Raw genomic sequence first — 20,627 nt, forward strand, 5'->3', positions numbered from 1 at the left:
TCAAAAAACATCAAATAAAATGCATCTTCCGCCCTATAGCGCAAGTGCCGGGTTCTGTTAAAGACAACCTAGGTCTAAGGAGACCAGGTATGTATAAAATCCCGTGCCAGTGTGGGATATCATACATTGGCCACACGTGTTGCACCGTTAAGGACAGATGTGCTGAACAAAGACGTCACACCAGACTGGGTCAGCCAGAAAAATCTGCTGTGGCTGAACACTGTCTTCACACGGGACACAGCATGAACTATGGAGAGACAAAGATCCTTTCATCCGCTTCCACATACTTGGATTTCATCATTAAAGAAGCAGTCAAAATTCGTATAAGTAATGACCTGATCAATAGAGAGACAGGATTTCAACTCAGCAAGTCATGGGAACCAGCAATAGTGGTGGTAAGGCATCGTAGGCCGCAGTTTAACAACTATGAGTCAACACAGATGTAGAATCAAAGTCTGCACACTTAAACGGGGAGCCAACACTCTGAATGCACACACGCTGTGCTGCTATTTGCAGCCCACTTTTCTCACGTCGCGAATGAGAAGCCTGTGGCCCATTCGTATGGCAGGAGACACTGGATGTCCCCGTGCTCTATGATTTGTCTAAGATGACATTATTGCCTTAACCCTTGGTGCCTGTGCTTCTCTAGCAAGTCAGCATATATATTGGTGAGCTACTGCAGCAACACGTCAGTCAGCACCTGGAGATGACGAGCAGCTGTCTCGTCGAAATACTGTGCAGCTTCCACGACATTACCCGATGCAATGCCCGTGAACCAATGAAGCAGTTACTATGTCGGGAAGGTCTTAAACAACAAAATAAAGAACCATTTTTCATTTTCCCCAGAGACTCTACTACCCCAATTTGTCTTCAATGTTATCCATAAAAAAATAATGACCACCTTCAGTCCAAGTGCAGACAAGTACCGGGTGAAGTACTGCATTCCAATGGGTGCCATCTAGCTACAGCAATGGCAACTGTTAACTAGCCAGTTAAACTGTTGCTTCGAGGTGCCGTACCCCAACCATGATGGGCCCATACTCCTTGGCTTGCTTGGGTAGCTTCCAGCTCAGGAACCAACAGGGCGATCCATACGTGGTCAGGGTGCAGGTATCTGACCACCCCAGAATGGCTGCAGTTGTGCTCTGGTCACCTGCATCAATACCTCCACAGGACGGGGTGCTACGAGTGACAGCAAAGGCCCCACTCGGCATTGTTGAGAGCCCATCTGGGTGGACACCCTGGTACGCAATGCTGAGGGAGGGACAGGACAATCGAAAAATTACCACTGTCACACTGGTCATCGTGGACTCTCAAATGGATGAAGGGGAGAACACCAGGGCTGCAAACGGAAAGATCAATGGCCGAAAAGAGCTCCGATAGCTTTGCTGTGACCAGTGATCATAGTTCCATCCCACAAAGGGTTGTGGGACTGAAGTGGTCACCTAAAATTAGTTAGGTTGGGGGGGGGGGGGGGACTGAGAAATCAGTGCAGCTGATGTGTTCTAAGAACCTTCACTATCCACACACACACACACACACACACACACACACACACACACACACACACATTACATGCAGTGAAATCCAACAATGTCCTCACGTATCGAGTGACACGTGTTCACTGTAAACATTGTCCAGAATTTCTGTGCAAATGCTGCCTGAAGCTCTGTCACAGTCAACTCGATTCTTAAAACAGCCCTGATAGCCACAGAGGGTAGGGGTTTATGACATTGGGAATCAAGTTTCCTGGAGGGCAATGCAGAAAGCAGGGGAAAAACATAAAAGACATCATAGCCCAGCCAGTTCCACTGGAGGATCATTATCTTGTAATGGCGTGAAGAGTCCAAGGAGGCAGGTCATGCCCCAGGGTCACTGCAGCCACCGGCTGAGACTATAGGGCATTAATAGCTATCATAGTGTCAATTTGCAAGCAGGTTGTGTGGTGGGCATCCAGTGCCACAGGGACCATCAGGAACTCTGCCACAAGTACAGAGTCTGAACAAGTCTACATTTCTTAAGTCTTATTTTTGTCCCTCTTCTCCTTGGATAATTTCAGTGTTCATGAGGATTGTCTGCCCTAGTTTCAGGCACAGAGATGGAATGCAAAGTTCTACGACCAGCAACCTCTGGCTCTTTAACCCACTGGCTGGTATCTGGTTGCAGAGCAGAATCCTGAAAAGGATATGTCCCAAAGGACTCTTTCCTGCTGAGAGATGCAGGAAGAGGGTGTTGCCTCGCAGCCAGAGGTTGGGGACTGATATCCCTAATTGGTGGGGAATCAATGTTCCCAAAGTGGGCGTGGGGGGAAACAGTTGGAAGAGGGCCTCCAACCAACAGTGGAGCAGGTGTAGTTGAGCAGTCCTGACAAGAGGCACAAATATGAGGTACTGTCACTAGAGAGGATGACATTGTCATTGTCATAGCTGTAGCAAACATCATTATCAAACATACAGGATGCAAACACTCAAATTTCTTCTTTGCGTCATGATACGCAAGTCGGTCAAGAGTCCTGTATTCTTGGATTTTCTTTTCTCTTTGGAAGACGGTACAGTCTGGTGAATGGGGGGAATGGTGCTCTCTCCAGCTGACACTGTGGTGAGGGGGAGGAGGGGGAGAGAATTCTGATAATACTAAAATGACTTACTTCTTCAAAAAAGTTGTATAAATGGATAAGGGAATGGGGACATTACAGGCACAAAGGAAAACTTAATAGTACCTGGCAACGATATAAAATTCACAGTAAAATCTTTTTGAAGTTGTACATCTGGAAAGCAGGATACCACGGAATGACTGAAGCAGAAGAAACTGGAAGCACATAATTTGCTTTGCAATAGAAAAATGTTAAAAATTAAAAATACAAATAAAAGTTTTAAAGGAAGGGGTACATGAGTATGTGAGGAAAGATACCTTTACAAATCTCTTACCAGAAGAAGGGACATGGTAGCAGAACATAATATAGGATATAAGAACTTACTGGAGGGCAAAATTACAGGGGCTAAAATATCAGTACCTGTAATTGAAGAAAATTGATACAAGAAATATACATACATGAAAAAGACATAAAAGCTAAATGCATTGTATGTGACAGAAGTGGGAGGGGGACAGCACAAAATAGACAGGTCAGAAAATGAAAGATGTAGAAAACTGAAAGGGAGTGAAGAAAGGAATAATTACTATGAAGAAATGCTGAGACCAAAGAAATTAGCATAAATTAATGCCAGGTGGGTGACAAGAACCAAGGATATGTTGTAGCACCAGTTCTCATCTGCAGAGCTCTTTGAAACTGTCTGGGAGATGAATCCAGATGGCACGTGTGATGAAACAGGCACCGAGATCACGTCTTCCCAGTTACATGCCTGGTATAGCGGGTGGTAGGAGGGTACATAGGGTAAGTCTTGCAGGGGGCGCTTTCACAGGGATAGGAGCCCAAGTGTAGGGAAATGAGTGCAGAAGGAGCGTAGTGCCTGATGAGGCTACTGCAGAGATTGGTAGGGAAACACAAAGCTATTCTGTGTGTGGTGGGCACAATCTCTTACAGAATTGACCTAATTTCAGGGTATGATTTTAGGAAGTCATGGCCTTGTCAGAGTAGTTGATCAATACTTTCAAGACCAGGATAGTACTGAGTGACAAGTGGTGCTGTTCTAGGTGTGGTGGGCAAAATCTCTGACACAGTGGATCTCGTGTCTGGGTATGATTGTAGGAAGTCATAGCTTTGTTGAAGTATCTGATTTAATACATTGAAGACCAGGATAATACAATGACAAGTGGTATGTTCCTAAGGTGTTTTTTCGAGGGATCGGCAGTGCCAGGATCGGATGTGATGGCCCGGGGAATCTGCTTTTGAACTAGGCTGATGAGGAAATTATGTCCACTGGAGGCTGAGGTGTGAATGGTGGTATACTGCTGTAAAGAGTCCGCCTATGAAAATTACGTTTTTTATCGAATGCCACGACTGTATGGGAGGGAAAACATAATATAGAAAGAATGGCAAATGTCACAATGTAAATACTGTTCTTTGTTAGCAGGTTTAATGTGGAAAGAAGAGTGTAGCTGACCTTAGGTGAGAATGAGATCAATATCAAGGAAAGTAGCATGGGATTCCTTGATGTCGGTCTCATCCTCACCGAAGGTCAGCTACACACTTCTGTTCACATTCAACCTTTCTAACAAACAACAGTACTTGCATTTTGACAGTTGCCATTCTTTCTATATTATGTTTTCCCACCACACCTAGAATAGCTTTTCGTCGTCCTCCCAATCTCTGCAGTATCCTCGTCAGGCACTACGCTGCTCCTGCACCCGTCTTCCTACCCTGTGGCTCCTACGCCTGTGACCCTGCCCGCTGCAAGACTTGCCCTATACACCCTCCTACCACCATCTATAATAGCCCTGTAACAGGCAAAACATACCGTATTTACTCGAATCTAAGCCGCAATTTTTTTCCGGTTTTTGTAATCCAAAAAACCGCCTGCGGCTTAGAATCGAGTGCAAAGCAAGCGGGAGTTCTGAAAAATGTTGGTAGGTGCCGCCACAACGAACTTCTGCTGTCGAATATACGTAGCGCTACACAGGCATGGTTTGTAGGCACAAAGATAAATACTGGCGCCAAAACCTCTGCGTCAGTAAATAATTTTTTTTTTTTTTTTTTTTTAAAAAGTGGAAGACGAGCTTTTTTTCTCCGCCCCGAGTTTCGACCGCTGCATTTTCATACATTATCCAACGAAGTAAATACAAACTCCGTATTGTTCATCTTCGGCAGAATTTCAATGTACTACGAAAATCCGACTGGCAAGGCTGTTTGGGATGTTTGTCAATATGGCCAACTCTACGTTCTGAAATTTTTCCTATCTGTGACAAGAGATGGCTGCTAATAGGAATTTTTATGAATTGTGAATCACATGCAGTATTCTCTTCACCATAAGAATAATATGAATATAAACATTTTGCCATGTTTTCTTTTGTGTTTGCTGCTATCTCATTTAAATCTTGCCTGCCTAATAAACTACGAAACTAGAGTGAGACAACAGCAAACGCGGAAGAATGTATGTATCGTGTCATGTTTATATTCGTATTAAGTGATACAGTCAGAAATGAAGCACGGCAACTGACTAGATTTTCAAATCTAAGATGACTCTAATTTCTGTGCAGAATTTGATGTACTAAAGAAGCGGCCGCAAAAATTTTCAAACGGAGAAAAATTTTCGCTAATCTCTTTCAGAACATGTCCTATCATACGCAGTCTATTATTTGGTTCTTGTTAATCATTATCAAAGAAACAGCAGTGTAAGTAACAACAAATAGCAGTCTCTTGCCATTGTTTCGCTAATGAGACGATTCCTCTCTCTCTTTTTTTTTTATTGTTAGCGGCAGCAGCGCGCACAAAAGCAAGCCATGCCGCGAGCGGCGACAGTCCGTAAACACGCACTATCAGAATGCGACAAACAATGCATGACACAGTACAGTAATGTATTTTCAGCTTAGAGTGACATAAACACCTATAACAAAGAAAACGGCACTTATCAGATCGAAGCAAAATAAACAATAGATTCAAACCAGACGAAGCACGTGAAAAAGGAAGAGTACCCATATAAATACGGATGGAGCGCCTGACGCATAGCAATGGCTACTTGGTAAAGCTTACTGCTAAGCTTACGACTCGAACCAAACTACTGTAGCTGTATCGTCATTCATTCGACCTAAATTGTGTCTCATATTACAATGGACCAACTTTGTTTCGATTTGGAGGTGCGCCCTAAACCTCTTCTCTCCCCTTGAATTTCGAGTCTCAAATTTCGGGTGCGGCTTAGATTCGGGAAATTTTTTTTCCTTGATTTCGAGTCTCATTTTTCAGGTGCGGCTTAGATTCGAGTAAATACGGTATACTATCAAAGGGAAAGCCACCTGCGAAATGACACGTCATACCAGCTATTATGTAAACACTGTTCGGTCTTCTACATCGGCATGAGTACCACCAAATTATCAATTAGGATGAATGGGCATAGGCTAAGGGCGTATATTGGCAACTTGCAATATCCTGTTGCAGAGGATGCTCTACAACATGGCAGTTGTGACTTCAATGACTGTTTCATCACACATGCCATGTGTATTCTCCCCCCAGACCAATTTCTCAGAGCTCCACAAGTGGGAACTGGTGCTACAACATATTCTTGGTTCTCGCCACCCACTTGGCGTTAATTTATGTTAATTTCTTCAGTCTCAGCATTTCTTCACAATAACTATTCTTTTTTTTATTCCCTTCTAGTTTCCTACAACTTTCATTTTCTGACTTGTCTATTTTTCACCGTCCCTCTCCTACCTCCATCACACACAATGTCCTTAGCTTTTTGCTCGTATCAGCTTGTGCATGATGTTTTAGCAGTAATCTCTGTCTTGCATATTACCCAATCTTCCACCTCTAAGCTCTCAGGTTCTGGTGTCATCCCCAGCAATCAGACTTTACTTCTCATTCCATCCAGTAAGTCTCTCGTGTCAGGATTCTGGGGAACTTATCCAAACTCTAAAATTCACCGGTCCTTTTCCTTCGCTCCTTCTCCTTCCTATTCAACCCCTCTGCCAGAAGAAGGAGCCACTAGTTCTAAAAACTTGCAAACTGTAAAAAGTTGTGTGTGTGTGTGTGTGTGTTCTCCTGCTGCCACTTTGTGAACAGATTTTTTTTTTTTTTTTTACCTATCTAGTTACCCATATTTTCAAAAACAGATTATTTTGAGTGACGTACACGAAAGACACGATGATACGGATGATGGCATCAAAGCAGTCAAAATAAATCTAGGTTTTAAAGGGTGTAAACAGATTAATAGGGCTGGGGAAAAAGGGGAGGACGTGAAAGCAGAGAAATGCATGTATGAGAGAGAGAGAGAGAGAGAGAGAGAGAGAGAGAGAGAGAGAGAGAGAGAAAGAGAGAGAGAGAGAGAAATTAATCCAGTGAAAACGAGACAAGATAAAAATTCAACAACAAAGGTGAAGTATCCCATGGAGTCTACAAGTTGAGCAAGATTTTTGAGAGAATCTGTGAAATGTAACAGAACTACCAGCAAAAATTGGACATTTTAACATAGCCCATCTGTTGGTTCAGAAATTGATCAATAACCAATAATTACAATAATAAACTGTTCCCTACTTAATGTGTAGTCAAAAATTGTGCAACTATGAATCACAACAATGCACAGCACCTGTTGACAAGCAAACCACACACTGCATACCTCATAATGCACATCTACTCTCACTTATTGTATAAGCTTATTCACAACCAGAACACAAATTATTATGGTAAACGAAGCACCATAGCATAAATAAAATTGCTTGATGAAATTATTTGATTTTCATATGATACATTCATAAAAATTTCTCAAGCACACCTTCGTAACATAGCCATCCCACGTCACAATGGCACCCGCTAGAGGGATGCATCGTAACTGGACAGCAGTCACAGAGGACTCTTCCCAAGCTGGCTGGTGGCAATAGTTCTGATATTGTTCCCAAGTTAAACTAGTGTCTGCATCAGGTGCTTCAGTTTGTTGGTGTTGGTTGCTACCAATCTCCTGCACCAATGGAAGCAGGAGAAAAACAGCTGCGGCTATACCTAATCCAACCTGCAAATGCATTAAGTAAGTTATCAGCTCAGAATCAGCAGAATCAATAACCACACAATGAGATAGTTTTCTTACTTGGAAACGAGTGAAGTATCTTTCCATAGGTTGGTGAACACCACCCTTTGCTCGCTGTTTGTTAATATACCAGGTGGCGACCACAGGTGCCGATGCAAGCAGTGCCGTAGTAACAACACGAATAAATATTGCCGAGTCTGCCAAGTATTTCCCTGCAGCGAGGACTGGAAGTAGTACTGTTGCAATACCCATTATGGGGACGATTAATACGAGGCCTACTAACGCCAGAGCACTTCTGATAAGACCGTACCAAGTTGCACCCTGCGAAGATATCACCGCCACTTGCCACCATGAAAGAGACACACAGTGGGGTATTAACGCCTTATATATTCCGCGCCACTTATCACGAGATGCTATCTTCACAAATATTGCTGGTATTAGGAGATAAAACACAGCACGGCAATTCAAGCAGAATTCTACTCCATTTCCAACAATATATGATGCAAATGTAGGAACCCGTATGTCTAAAAATCGCCAGCCCTGTCTCACCACAGCATCAGTTTCGTAAGGATATTTAGCAAGAACATTAACAGCAAATGAAAAAAGCATTAGTAAATCAAGAGACTGGCCGTGATTCATAAATGCGTACAATGTAAGTAGTGTCAATGAAAATGCAAGAATTGTAAGCTCAGATTGTGGTGTCCACTGAGGTGCAATTACAGGATAAATCATCAGATTGATTACTAGTGCCAGGAAAAAGTGAGCATAAGGTTTAAGATTATTACAGCAATACTGATACTCAGCTTCTTCTGCATTCAAGCTTCCCCCGCTGTAGCTCAAAAATAATCTCGACCACGACTGAAAATCGCGAAACTCTCGTTTCCTATGCAACATTTGAAATGTTGAGATGACCATGACAAAGAAAGAAACATAATATGCAGCCATGGGAATAAACAATAAAATACTGTCTACACCAAGAACAGTATAGATGAAAAGCAAAATCAAAGTCTGGAACTGTGACAGTACTACTGGAAAAATTGAAGACATGAACGGAGAACCACGCTTAGCGAGAGTTTCTACTAACTTTCTGTAAAAGTTGTGCAGTGAGTTGAGTGGGTGGAAAAGTGTTCTTCGTAAAAAGTTAGCAGCCTCAATATTTTGGTCAACTGGGTTGCTAAGCGTTAGAACATGGTGGACAAGTGGCAGCTCCCCACGCACATAGTTCACCGCAGCAGAAACCAAGTGGTCTTCTGTTAGTTTCTCTCCATCGTACTCCCTTGCTGTTGCCCATTCTGAAACATACATATGTTCACTAGTTACTTAACCAATCAAACAGTGTTATACAGAATATCACATTTCTTCAAGTACCTGTATTCAATTACTGATACATTATTTCACTGAAGAATGAATATGAAATGTTGAATATTTATAGTATGGAAAGAATATCCGTGATTAAAGCATGGTTTCCTGCAATGCGCTGGAAGGCATGGAGGAAACGTTTATGATTAAGTTACATTATCCTCCAAACAATGAGTCCAAATTACAAGTCTATGCAGCTAGTACATGATTTTTCACATATGGATTCTACAGGAGGGGAAAAAAACCGAGTTCTTAGTTGTAATAATATTATTTAATTAATGACAAACTTCATAAGGAAACAACATGGATGGAATTTATACCATAGCAATATCCTAGCTGACAGCCATGTTCACACGCACCAAAAATGTTTTAAATTCACTACTTTTACCTCCCATAACACAAATTGAGGACCTAGGCTTACCTGAAGCTGAGTAAACTTTATACTTTATTTCAAGATGTAATTTATCAAACAGCATGTTAGGTCGGACAGTTCAGTGGAATACCACAACACTGCAGTGTCTAAGAATATTCGAGTCACACAGACTACATGATAACAAAGGGCATTAGGGATCTGAACAAACCACTGTACTGAGAACATGTCTTCATGATAGTAAACAATGTTTAAGCAATACTGCTATATCAAATTTCATGAATCTGAAAATATAAGTATATGGAGAACAATCTAATTGCACAAATTGTTACTCCAAGTAAACACACTTTACGTAAACTCTACACATTATTTGTTTTTCATAGCATTCACAGTTTCTGAAACGTCTTTTCAAACGATTTTTCCTAAGCTAACACTTTGCAGATGAAGTACAAGCATAGCACATGCCAAACTTTGTGTCACAAAGACACGCCCGAGTATAGGTTGGGCCGCAATTTTCTCAATGCATGAGCCATCCAGCGCTCAAAAACTGGACTCGTTGCATATGAGAACAATGTACAGGTGTCTCACTACCTGTCCCTTGGCTGGTACTGCCCTCTGTTGTCAATTAAAAAAAAATATTTCAAATGAAACACTGGTAAAGGTAACAACTGCTGTCACAAATGGCTGAGCCAACATTAAATGGTTCAAATGGCTCTGAGCACTATGGGACTCAACTGCTGAGGTCATTAGTCCCCTAGAACTTAGAACTAGTTAAACCTAACTAACCTAAGGACATCACAAACATCCATGCCCGAGGCAGGATTCGAACCTGCGACCGTAGCGGTCTTGCGGTTCCAGACTGCAGCGCCTTTAACCGCACGGCCACTTCGGCCGGCGAGCCAACATTATTGCATTGATATAATTTCATGTGTGTACTCGTTAGGCTTCACTGCTTGCTCTAATTCTGCTACAAATATGTCACGTTTGTTGAGTGGGCAAGAAATTTTGGAAGGTCAAGAGCAAAAAACTGCTCAATAATCCCCTCACACTTTTTTTTTCTTTGGAAGGATGATTATACTTTCTGTCATCATCATTTTAAAATTTGTAATGTACAAAGAACTAAAGTAAATATGAAAAATAATTCTTAAGCTTGGTCTTTTTTTTAGTAGATATTACTCTTTTAGATACACGAATTACAATTACATATGCACCAGTAACACTTTAAATAACAGCATGAATAGCTGGTTTCCTAGCCCTGATGTTCTTCGAAGCAACCAGTCTCTAAAGTGTTAACAGAATTTGAGGCTGGTAAGAAAGAGAAGCATCTGTGGACTGTATTTCCACCAAGATGTATGACCACTGATGAATGTACAAGAAAATTTAGAATTTATTCACCAACACAAAAAAGAAATGAACAGATGCATTAAGAGTCCAGATTTCTTACTCTTATCATGTAGTTAACTGTGGTTTCTGCAACTAACACTTAGAACATTAAAAAGTAATCAAAATTTTGATATATCTTTTTTTTCTGGTGGACTGTCACCCAGCAAAAAGTAAATAAGAAACATCATTAAAATTTTAACCACTGATAAACTTCTCAGTTTAATCCACATTTTCTCAAGACTTCTCAAAAAATGGTTCAAATGGCTCTGAGCACTATGGGACTTAACATCTGCGGTCACAGTCCCCTAGAACTTAGAACTACTTAAACCTAACTAACCTAAGGACAGCACGCACATCCATGCCCGAGGCAGGATTCGAACCTGCGACCGTACCAGTCGCGCGGTTCCGGACTGAGCGCCTAGAACCGCTAGACCACCGCGGCCGGCCAAGACTTCTCAGATTTTGCTATTCATCTTACTAAATACTAATGAAGGGATCCCATACTCACTTCCTAGTCACCACCACAAAGTTTCTGGAATAAGAAGGCTTGGAACTTTATCCTCCACACAGCTTCAAGATGTAAAATGAGAAGCTACTCAAATAAGTTCCAGAGTTGTGTAGAGTGAACTGCTTGCTCAGAATTATAATACATCGATTGCAGAAAACAGATTCTCCTTAAAAGATAAATTAAAGAACTACCTGCTTACATATTCCTCCTAATTACTGTAGTGTAGCATAAATCACTGGGATTTATTGCCAGAAGACACCTTCAACAGATTTAGAGGAGATATATCTTTGCACTGTGCTAGTATGTATATTTTATATCATATTTACTGAAAGGTGTAATTACAAGGCACTGAATTATGAAGATGTATTAGCATAATTAATTTACAAACCTCTGTCTTCTGAGTGCGGAACAGAATTCATACAAGCTCCTGCTTCCAATACACCATTTCCTAAATCCGCATTCTGCTGATTTTCAGAGTGCATACTAATTCCTCCATCTTCCTCTGTAGTTGTCATTTCTTTACTAACTCTTGTCATTTTTTTCTGAAGCTGGTCAGATGTAATGAAATCTTGTCCTGCTGAAAGACTAAAAAGTTCTTACATTACTAATAACCTATATGCAAAATTGTGCAATTTAGAAAAAAAGCGATAATTTAAGTTATCCGTCAGAAATTATGTACTGCGGGTGTGTAACAATATTTAAGAGTGGCAACTGTGCTAAGACAAAAACACTTAAGTAAAAAATTAAGCACTCTTAATTTAAGAGGTGGAAAAAAATACATAAAAAGGAAATAGAAAATTCTGACAAGAACTGCAGACTGCTGCGCTATTTCTACTTTCTTACACAGAGGAAGATCTCTGCTTTCAAGTCAAAACCATTCTCAATTTGGTTTCATACTTTGTTTTTATTGCATCTTAGACCTTCTTATAAGCTTAACTACAATTTTAAATTTTGTATCACCATATACAAATTACAATATGAAATTGATGGTGTAATTATTAAACTTTGTTGCTTAATCAACTGAGTAACCAATCAATAATTCAGAAACCTATGTTTCAGTTTCGAAACTTATTTGTGACAAATTAAGAGAGAAATGCTAAGTGACATCATGGTTCAGATACAACATGAAGATCATACTCTCAACAACCAGCACCATAATCTAGGTCACTAATTGTAGCACAAAAATGGCATTTCATTTCAACAGAACCATGACTATCAAAGCATTTTGACTGATACTTCAATAAAGGTTTTCGGTAATTAAATTTGCAGAGAAAAACTAAACATTCTCCTGTTTTTAATGCACTTAGCATACCTTTAGCACAAGATACAATAAAATATGTGGAATAATTTAACAGAAAGTGTCCCAAAACAACTGAAGCAGTAGACTGAAGGTGGGATGTAAGAGACTTGCAGAATTCATTTCACACTAAATATTGCCGTTAGGGCAAGGAGAAGTAGAATAAGGAGACACTGCAAGAAAAAGCCTGAAGCTATACCACATCATCTGCAACTGCTATTAGTAATAATACAACAAAATGAACTTCAAAAGACTGTAATGTTGATATCAATGCTGTTACTAGTTTACATTCTGGCCACTGTACCAGTCAGCATACATATAATTACTTTCCTTAATGCTTTTAAATATGTAGCAATTCTGATTCATTCTTTAGATTTTAATAAACAAAATTAATGTGAACAGTAATAACCAACTGTCATATATTTTCTGATCTGTTCAAGAAGATGTTTACTACATGATGTTTTGTTATGAAGACTTGATTAATTTAATCTCTACAAGGAAATAAGCATTTCTGTTGTGAGCACAATGGTATATCTCTGGAGTTATCTGAGATATGTCCCCAAAACAGCAATAGTTGTTTCTAAGAACAAAGCGAGAAAGTGATGAAATGTGGAAGAAAGATATTTTATTCTAAATAATTTAAAGGAATCATAAAAGACTTTAAACCTGAAATCATTTACTTTCAATCTGACTCACAGCATAATTAAATCCAGATATCCAGTACGTTACGGTGAGTGCTCCAATAAACATAATCGTTCCTTGTCTAAGCAACACAGAAATCAACAGCTTCACTACATTAATTTCATGCAAATATCTATCAAGAAGTCCTTCCCCGTTCTTGTCTATTTTTACTCAAGACAATGAACATGCAAACTAATAATAATAAGTAACTAGGAAGTGATGTATGCATAGCTGCAAACAATCAACAGCAAAATTATTTTAAATATAATCGGAATGAAGTACATATGAGGTGTGATAAAAAAGTAACAGGAATTTTTTAATTTCAAAGCTTTACACATCCATTTTTTTTTGTCATGTTGCTACACATTCCTAATGTATGCTTCCATTTTAACTGTTTTGAATATTTAGTTTATTGTTGACAGTCAAAGAATTTGTATGTGCCTTCGTGTGCTCGGCGAATTTTTACTGTTGACAAGGATAGTGGGACTCACTTCACATATTTTGAGGAAACCTATTATGTAGAGTGTAAAGACGAGGCAAACGCAAAAGGGTAGGGGTCCATTAATTGTCAGCAGTTCAAACATAAGGCGAATAATGGTACACCTTATGGAAATGGCAGCAAGGGACAGGAATGGACACTAGGTACACTCACTGTGTATGCCTGGGGGGGCTCATTAAACATGTTGAAGAGGCTATTCCAGCAGCCACTAAGGGAACAGGGTGCAAGAAACTGCAGAATGTGGCGCATGTTGGAACAAATGATGCCTATTGTCTGAGCTCTGAAGTCATTCTACATTCATTCCAGCGACTGGCAGAGAAGATAGTGAAGACCAGCCTTGTGCATGGAGTTCCAACGAAGCTCACAACCTGCAGCATTGTCCCTGGAACTGATCGTGGTCCTTCGGTTCTGAGTCACGTGGAAGGACTGAACCACAGATTTCAAAAGTTCTGTGACAAGCTAGGCTGCAACTTCCTGGACTTGCGCCATAGGTTTGATAACTGTAGTGCCCCCCTAAATAGATCAGGTGTGCACTACACATCAGAGGCTGCTACTCAGGTATCTGACTGGAAAGAAATCCCCCCTACGGGTGACAGTATTAAAATCATAATGGTAAGTTGCTGGAGCACTCTTAACAACATGCCAGAGTTTGAAGGGCTCATGAAAAGCGGTGAAGCTCACATAAGACTAGGTTCAGAAAGCTGGTTGAAAACTGAAATTAATAGCAGTGAGATTTTTGGGGAAAATTTAAGTGGATATCGAAAGGACTGGCAAATGGGAAATGGTGGTCATGTAATTGTCGCAGTACACAAGAAACTCAAATCCGCTGAGATAGAAATTGAAGCTGCATGTGAGACTGTTTGGGCAAGACTCAGTATCAGTGTGGGCATAAAATAATTTTGTTACTAGTGGGCGTGATAAAACATCTTGTGGAACTTTACTAAATGTCTTCTCTGAAAACTACCTAGAACAGATAGCTAGGAATCCCACTCATTATGGAAATATACTGGCTCTAACTGCAACAAACAGACCAGACCTCTTTGAGGATGTCCACATCGAAACTGATATCAGCGACGATGACGCGACTGTGGCAACAACGATTACCAAAGTACAAAGGACAACTAAAATAAGCAGAAAGATATCTATGTTTAGTAAACTAGATAAAAAAACCAGTAGTGTCTTATCTCAATGAGGAACTTAATACTTTCAGCACCAGTCAGGAGGATATAGAGGAACTCAGGCTCAGTTTTGAAAGAATAGTTGTCCATGCACTGGATAGATGTGTGTCCAGCAGAACAGTTCATACCGGGAGGGAACCTCCATTGTATAGTCAATGTAAAGAAAGTACTAAGGAAACAGGTTACCACACAGTTGGTGTAAAACAAAGTTTAGAGCTACAGGTAGAGAGATGCTGAATGAAACATGTTTGGCTGTCAAGACAGCAATGTGTGATGCCTTCAATGACTACCATACCAGAATACTGTCAAATGACATTTCACAAAACCCAAAGAAATTCTGGTCATATGTAAAGGCTGTTAGTGGCACCAAAGTTGGTGGCCAGACCCCAGCAACTGAGACAGAACTGAAATTGAGGGTAGCAAAGTAAAAAATGAAATGCTTTACTCCATTTTCAAATGTCCCTTTACAAAGGAAAACCCAGGAGCATTGCTGCAATTAATCCTCGTACCACTCAAAAGATGAGTGAGATATGTATTATTAGTGTCAGCGGTGTTGAGAAACAGCTGAAGTCATTAAAACCAAACAGGCCCCGATGAAGTCCCTGTAAGATTCTATACAGAATTTGTGGCTGAGTTAGACCCTCTTCTCACTATTATCTATCGTAGATTCCTCGAACAAAAAACTGTGCCCAGTTCTTGGAAAAATCACAGGTCACACCCGTCTACAAGACACGTAGCAGAAGTGATCCACAAAACTACCGTCCAACATCCTTGACATCAATTTGTTGAAGAATCTTAAAACATGTTCTGAGCTCAAACATAATGAGGCATCTTGAAAATAACCTCCTCAATGGCAACCAGAATGATTTTCAAAAATGTTGATCATGTGAAACCGAACTCACACTTTTCTCAAACGAAATAATGAAAGTTTTGGATCAAGGCAACAAAGTAGATGCAGTATTTCTGATTTCCGAAAAGCATTTGACTCAGTTCCGCACCTATGCTTATTGTCACAAAATATGATCATATGGGGTATCATGCGAAGTTTGTGACTGGATTGAGGACTTTTTGGTAGGGAGGACACAGCATGTTATCTCGAATGGAGAGTCATCGTTAAGATGTGGAAGTACTTTCAGGTGTGCCCTAGGGAAACGTGTTGGGACCCTTGCTATTCATATAGTATATTAATGACCTTTCAGACAATATTGATAGTAAAACCAGGCTTTCTGCAGATCATGCAGTTATCTATAATGAAGTACTATCTGAGGGAAGCTGCATAAATATTCTGCCAGATCTTGATAAGATTTCATTATTGTGTAGGGATTGGCCACTTGCTCTACACTTCAGAAATATAAAACTGTGCACTTCACAAAATGAAAAAATGTAGTATCCTACGACGATAATATCAATGGAATCTGCCAACAGATACAAATATGGTCACCGGTTCGTTTAATCCATGACAGTGCCACAGAGACACTGAAGGAACTGAAGTGGCAGACTCTTGAGGGCAGACATAAACTACGAGAGTTGTTTGAAAATTTCTTGGAATCACCATGAGAGGTCAGCACTAGTGCAACAAGTTGTTCACGAGATATTCATTGGACTGTTGCCTGTAAACACGTGCCATGTCAGCGCTCTTGGAAGAGAGCTGTGGTGGTGATGGGGCTCTGTTGTTGTTCCCATGTAGTAATTAGTGGGAGAAAAATATATATAGGGATTTGAACCATGATTAAGTACTTCATAAAGAAAGGTATGAAAGCAAACGACATTCATGTTGATTTCCAGGATACACTGGGGGACACCAATCTTCAATATTCAACTCTTGCTAAGTGGACAAATGAATTTAAGTTTTGGTCGGGAGAGCTTAGATGATGATCCACGCAGTGGTCGGCCAAGATGTTTCACTATTCCAGAAATCATTGCAAAAGTGAACAAAACAGTCATGGAGGATCGCAGATTGAAAGTGCATGAAATTGCTCACACTTGCCAGATGTCATCTGAAAGGGTATATCGCATTTTAACTGAAGAATTAGAAATGAAAAAATTATCTGCAAGGTGGGTGCCACGACTCTTGACGCTGGATCAAAAATGCTTGAGAATGGACATATCGGAACAATGTTTGGCCCGTTTTAGGAGAAACGAACAAGAATGTTTGTGCCAGTTTGTGACCACAGATGAAACTTGGGTGCACTACTATACCCCAGAGACAAAACAACAGTCAAACCAGTGGAAACATGCTGATTCTCCGCCACCAAAGAAATTCCTTCGGCAGGAAAGGTCGTGGCATCAGTGTTACGGGATGGAAAGGGGATTCTCTTTGTACACTATCTCCCCACTGGGCAAACCATTACTGGAAAATACTATGCTAACCTCCTGGACAAACTGCAAGATATGCGAAAAAAGGCCAGGTTAGCATGGAAGAAAGTCGTCTTCCATTAAGACAATGCACACCCGCACACATGTGCCATCGCCATGGCAAAATTACATGAACTAAGGTTTAAATTGTTGCCACACCCACCTTATTCACTTGATATGGCTCTGTCAGACTTCGATCTCTTCCCAAAAATTTTTCTTAATGGATGAAGATTCACTTCAAACGAAGAATTGATAGCCTGAGTTGACAACTCTTTTGCAGGCCTGGAGGAAACTCATTTTCGAGATGGGATCAAGGCGCTGGAACATCATTGGACCAAGTGCATTAATTTACAAGGAAACTACATTGAAAAATTAAAAAAAAATGTTCTGAGAACTTTTCAAACCACCCCCGTACCCCAAGGAAGACTACTAACAAAGTTTCAAGAACTGGCTTTAAATGATTACACTAGGGGCAGATTAGAACCCCCTATGTATTGCTCACACAGGGATCGTAAGGATGTTGTTGTGGTTGTCGTCGTCTTCAGTCCTGAGACTGGTTTGATACAGCTCTCCATGCTACTCTACCCTGTGCAAGCTTCTTCATCTCCCAGTACTTACTGCAACCTACATCCTTCTGAATCTGCTTAGTGTATTCATCTCTTGGTCTCCCTCTACGATTTTTACCCTCCACGCTGCCCTCCAATGCTAAATTTGTGATCCCTTGATGCCTCAGAACATGTCCTACCAACCGGTCCCTTCTTCTTGTCAAGTTGTGCCACAAACTCCTCTTCTCCCCAATCCCATTCAATACCTCCTCATTAGTTATGTGATCTACCCATCTCATCTTCAGCATTCTTCTGTAGCACCACATTTCGAAAGCTTCTATTCTCTTCTCGTACAAACTATTTATCGTCCATGTTTCACTTCCATACATGGCTACACTCCATACAAATACTTTCAGAAACGACTTCCTGACACTTAAATCTATACTCGATGTTAACAAATTTCTCTTCTTCAGAAACGCTTTCCTTGCCATTGCCAGTCTAAATTTTATTTCCTCTCTACTTCGACCATCAGCAGTTATTTTGCTCCCCAAATAGCAAAACTCCTTTACTACTTTAAGTGTCTCATTTCCTAATCTAATTCCCTCAGCATCACCCGACTTAATTCAACTACATTCCATTATCCTCGTTTTGCTTTTGTTGATGTTCATCTTATATCCTCCTTTCAAGACTCTGTCCATTCCGCTCAATTGCTCTTCCACGGCCTTTGCTGTCTCTGACAGAATTACAATGTCATCGGCGAACATCAACGTTTTTATTTCTTCTCCATGGACTTTAATACCTACTCCGAATTTTTCTTTTGTATCCTTTACTGCTTGCTCAATATACACATTGAATAACATCGGGGACAGGCGACAACCCTGTCTCACTCCCTTCCCAACCGCTGCTTCCCTTTCATGCCCCTCGACTCTTATAACTGCCACCTGGTTTCTGTACAAATTGTAAATAGCCTTTTTCTCCCTGTATTTTACCCCTGCCACCTTTAGAATTTGAAAGAGAGTATTCCAGTCAACATTGTCAAAAGCTTTCTCTAAGTCTACAAATGCTAGAAATGTAGGTTTGCCTTTCCTTAATCTATTTTCTAAGGTAAGTCGTAGGGTCAGTATTGCCTCACGTGTTCCAAAATTTCTGCGGAATCCAAACTGATCTTCGCCGAGGTCGGCTTCTACCAGTTTTTCCATTCGTCTGTAAAGAATTCGCGTTAGTATTTTGCAGCTGTGACTTATTAAACTGATAGTTCGGTAATTTTCACATCTGTCAACACCTGCTTTCTTTGGGATTGGAATTATTATATTCTTCTTGAAGTCTGAGGGTATTTCGCCTGTCTCATACATCTTGCTCACCAGATGGTAGAGTTTTGTCATGACTGGCTCTCCCAACGCCATCAGTAGTTCCAATGGAATGTTGTCTACTCCCGAGGCCTTGTTTCAACTCAGGTCTTTCAGTGCTCTGTCAGACTCTTCACGCAGTATCGTATCTCCCATTTCATCTTCATCTACATCCTCTTCCATTTCCATAATACTGTCCTCAAGTACATCGCCCTTGTATAGACCCTCTATATACTCCTTCCACCTTTCTGCTTTCCCTTCTTTGCTTAGAACTGGGTTTCCATCTGAGCTCTTGATGTTCATACAAGTGGTTCTCTTATCTCCAAAGGTCTCTCTAATTTTCCTGTAGGCAGTATCTATCTTACCCCTAGTGAGATAAGCCTCTACATCCTTACATTTGCCCTCTAGCCATCCCTGCTTAGCCATTTTGCACTTCCTGTTGATCTCATTTTTGAGACGTTTGTATTCCTTTTTGCCTGCTTCATTTACTGCATTTTTATATTTTCTCCTTTCATCTATTAAATTCAATATTTCTTCTGTTACCCAAGGATTTCTACTAGCCTTCGTCTTTTTACCTACTTGATCCTCTGCTGCCTTCACTACTTCAACCCTCAGAGCTACTCATTCTTCTTCTGCTGTATTTCTTTCCCCCCATTCCTGTCAATTGTTCCCATATGCTCTCCCTGAAACTCTGTACAACCTCTGGTTTAGTGCGTTTATCCAGGTCACATCTCCTTAAATTCCCACCTTTTTGCTGTTTCTTCAGTTTTAATCTACAGTTCACAACCAATAGAGTGTGGTCAGAGTCCACATCTGCTCCTGGAAATGTCTTACAATTTAAAACCTGGTTCCTAAATCTCTGTCTTACCATTATATAATCTATCTGATACCTCCTAGTATCTCCAGGATTCTTCCATGTATACAACCTTCTTTTATGATTCTTGAACCAAGTGTTAGCTATGATTAAGTTATGCTGTGTGCAAAATTCTACCAGGCGGCTGCCTCTTTCATTTCTCTCCCCCAATCCATATTCACCTACTATGTTTCATTCTCTCCCTTTTCCTACTCTAGAAATTCCAGTCACCCATGACTATTAAATTTTCGTCTCCCTTCACTACCTGAATAATTTCTTTTATCTCATCGTACATTTCATCAATTTCTTCATCATCTGCAGAGCTAGTCAGCATATAAACTTGTACTACTGTAGTAGGCATGGGCTTCGTGTCTATCTTGGCCACTATGCTGTTTGTAGTAGCTTACCTGCACTCCTATTTTTTTATTCGTTATTAAACCTACTCCTGCATTACCCCTATTTGACTTTGTATTTATAACCCTGTATTCACCTGACCAAAAGTCTACTTCCTCCCACCACCGAGCTTCACTAATTCCCGCTATACCTAACTTCAACCTATCCATTTCCTTTTTTAAATTTTCTAACCTACCTGCCCGATTAATGGATCTGACATTCCACGCTC

The 20,627-nt window shown here is 40.5% G+C and overlaps 1 protein-coding gene across 1 annotated transcript in view; it reads right to left on the reverse strand.

Moving 5' to 3' along the window:
* Positions 1-20,627, reverse strand: part of LOC126253669 (wolframin) — a 71,745-nt gene that overhangs the window by 34,289 nt on the left and 16,829 nt on the right. Inside the window, exons 5-7 of the mRNA XM_049955190.1 lie at positions 11,640-11,836; positions 7,692-8,923; positions 7,383-7,616 (exon numbers count right to left, since the gene is read on the reverse strand). Of these exons, the coding sequence (XP_049811147.1) occupies positions 7,383-7,616; positions 7,692-8,923; positions 11,640-11,836 (1,663 nt within the window). The remainder of the gene's footprint in view (positions 1-7,382; positions 7,617-7,691; positions 8,924-11,639; positions 11,837-20,627) is intronic.

This window comes from Schistocerca nitens, chromosome 4 (genome assembly GCF_023898315.1).
Source record: "Schistocerca nitens isolate TAMUIC-IGC-003100 chromosome 4, iqSchNite1.1, whole genome shotgun sequence".
Lineage (NCBI taxonomy): Eukaryota > Metazoa > Arthropoda > Insecta > Orthoptera > Acrididae > Schistocerca > Schistocerca nitens.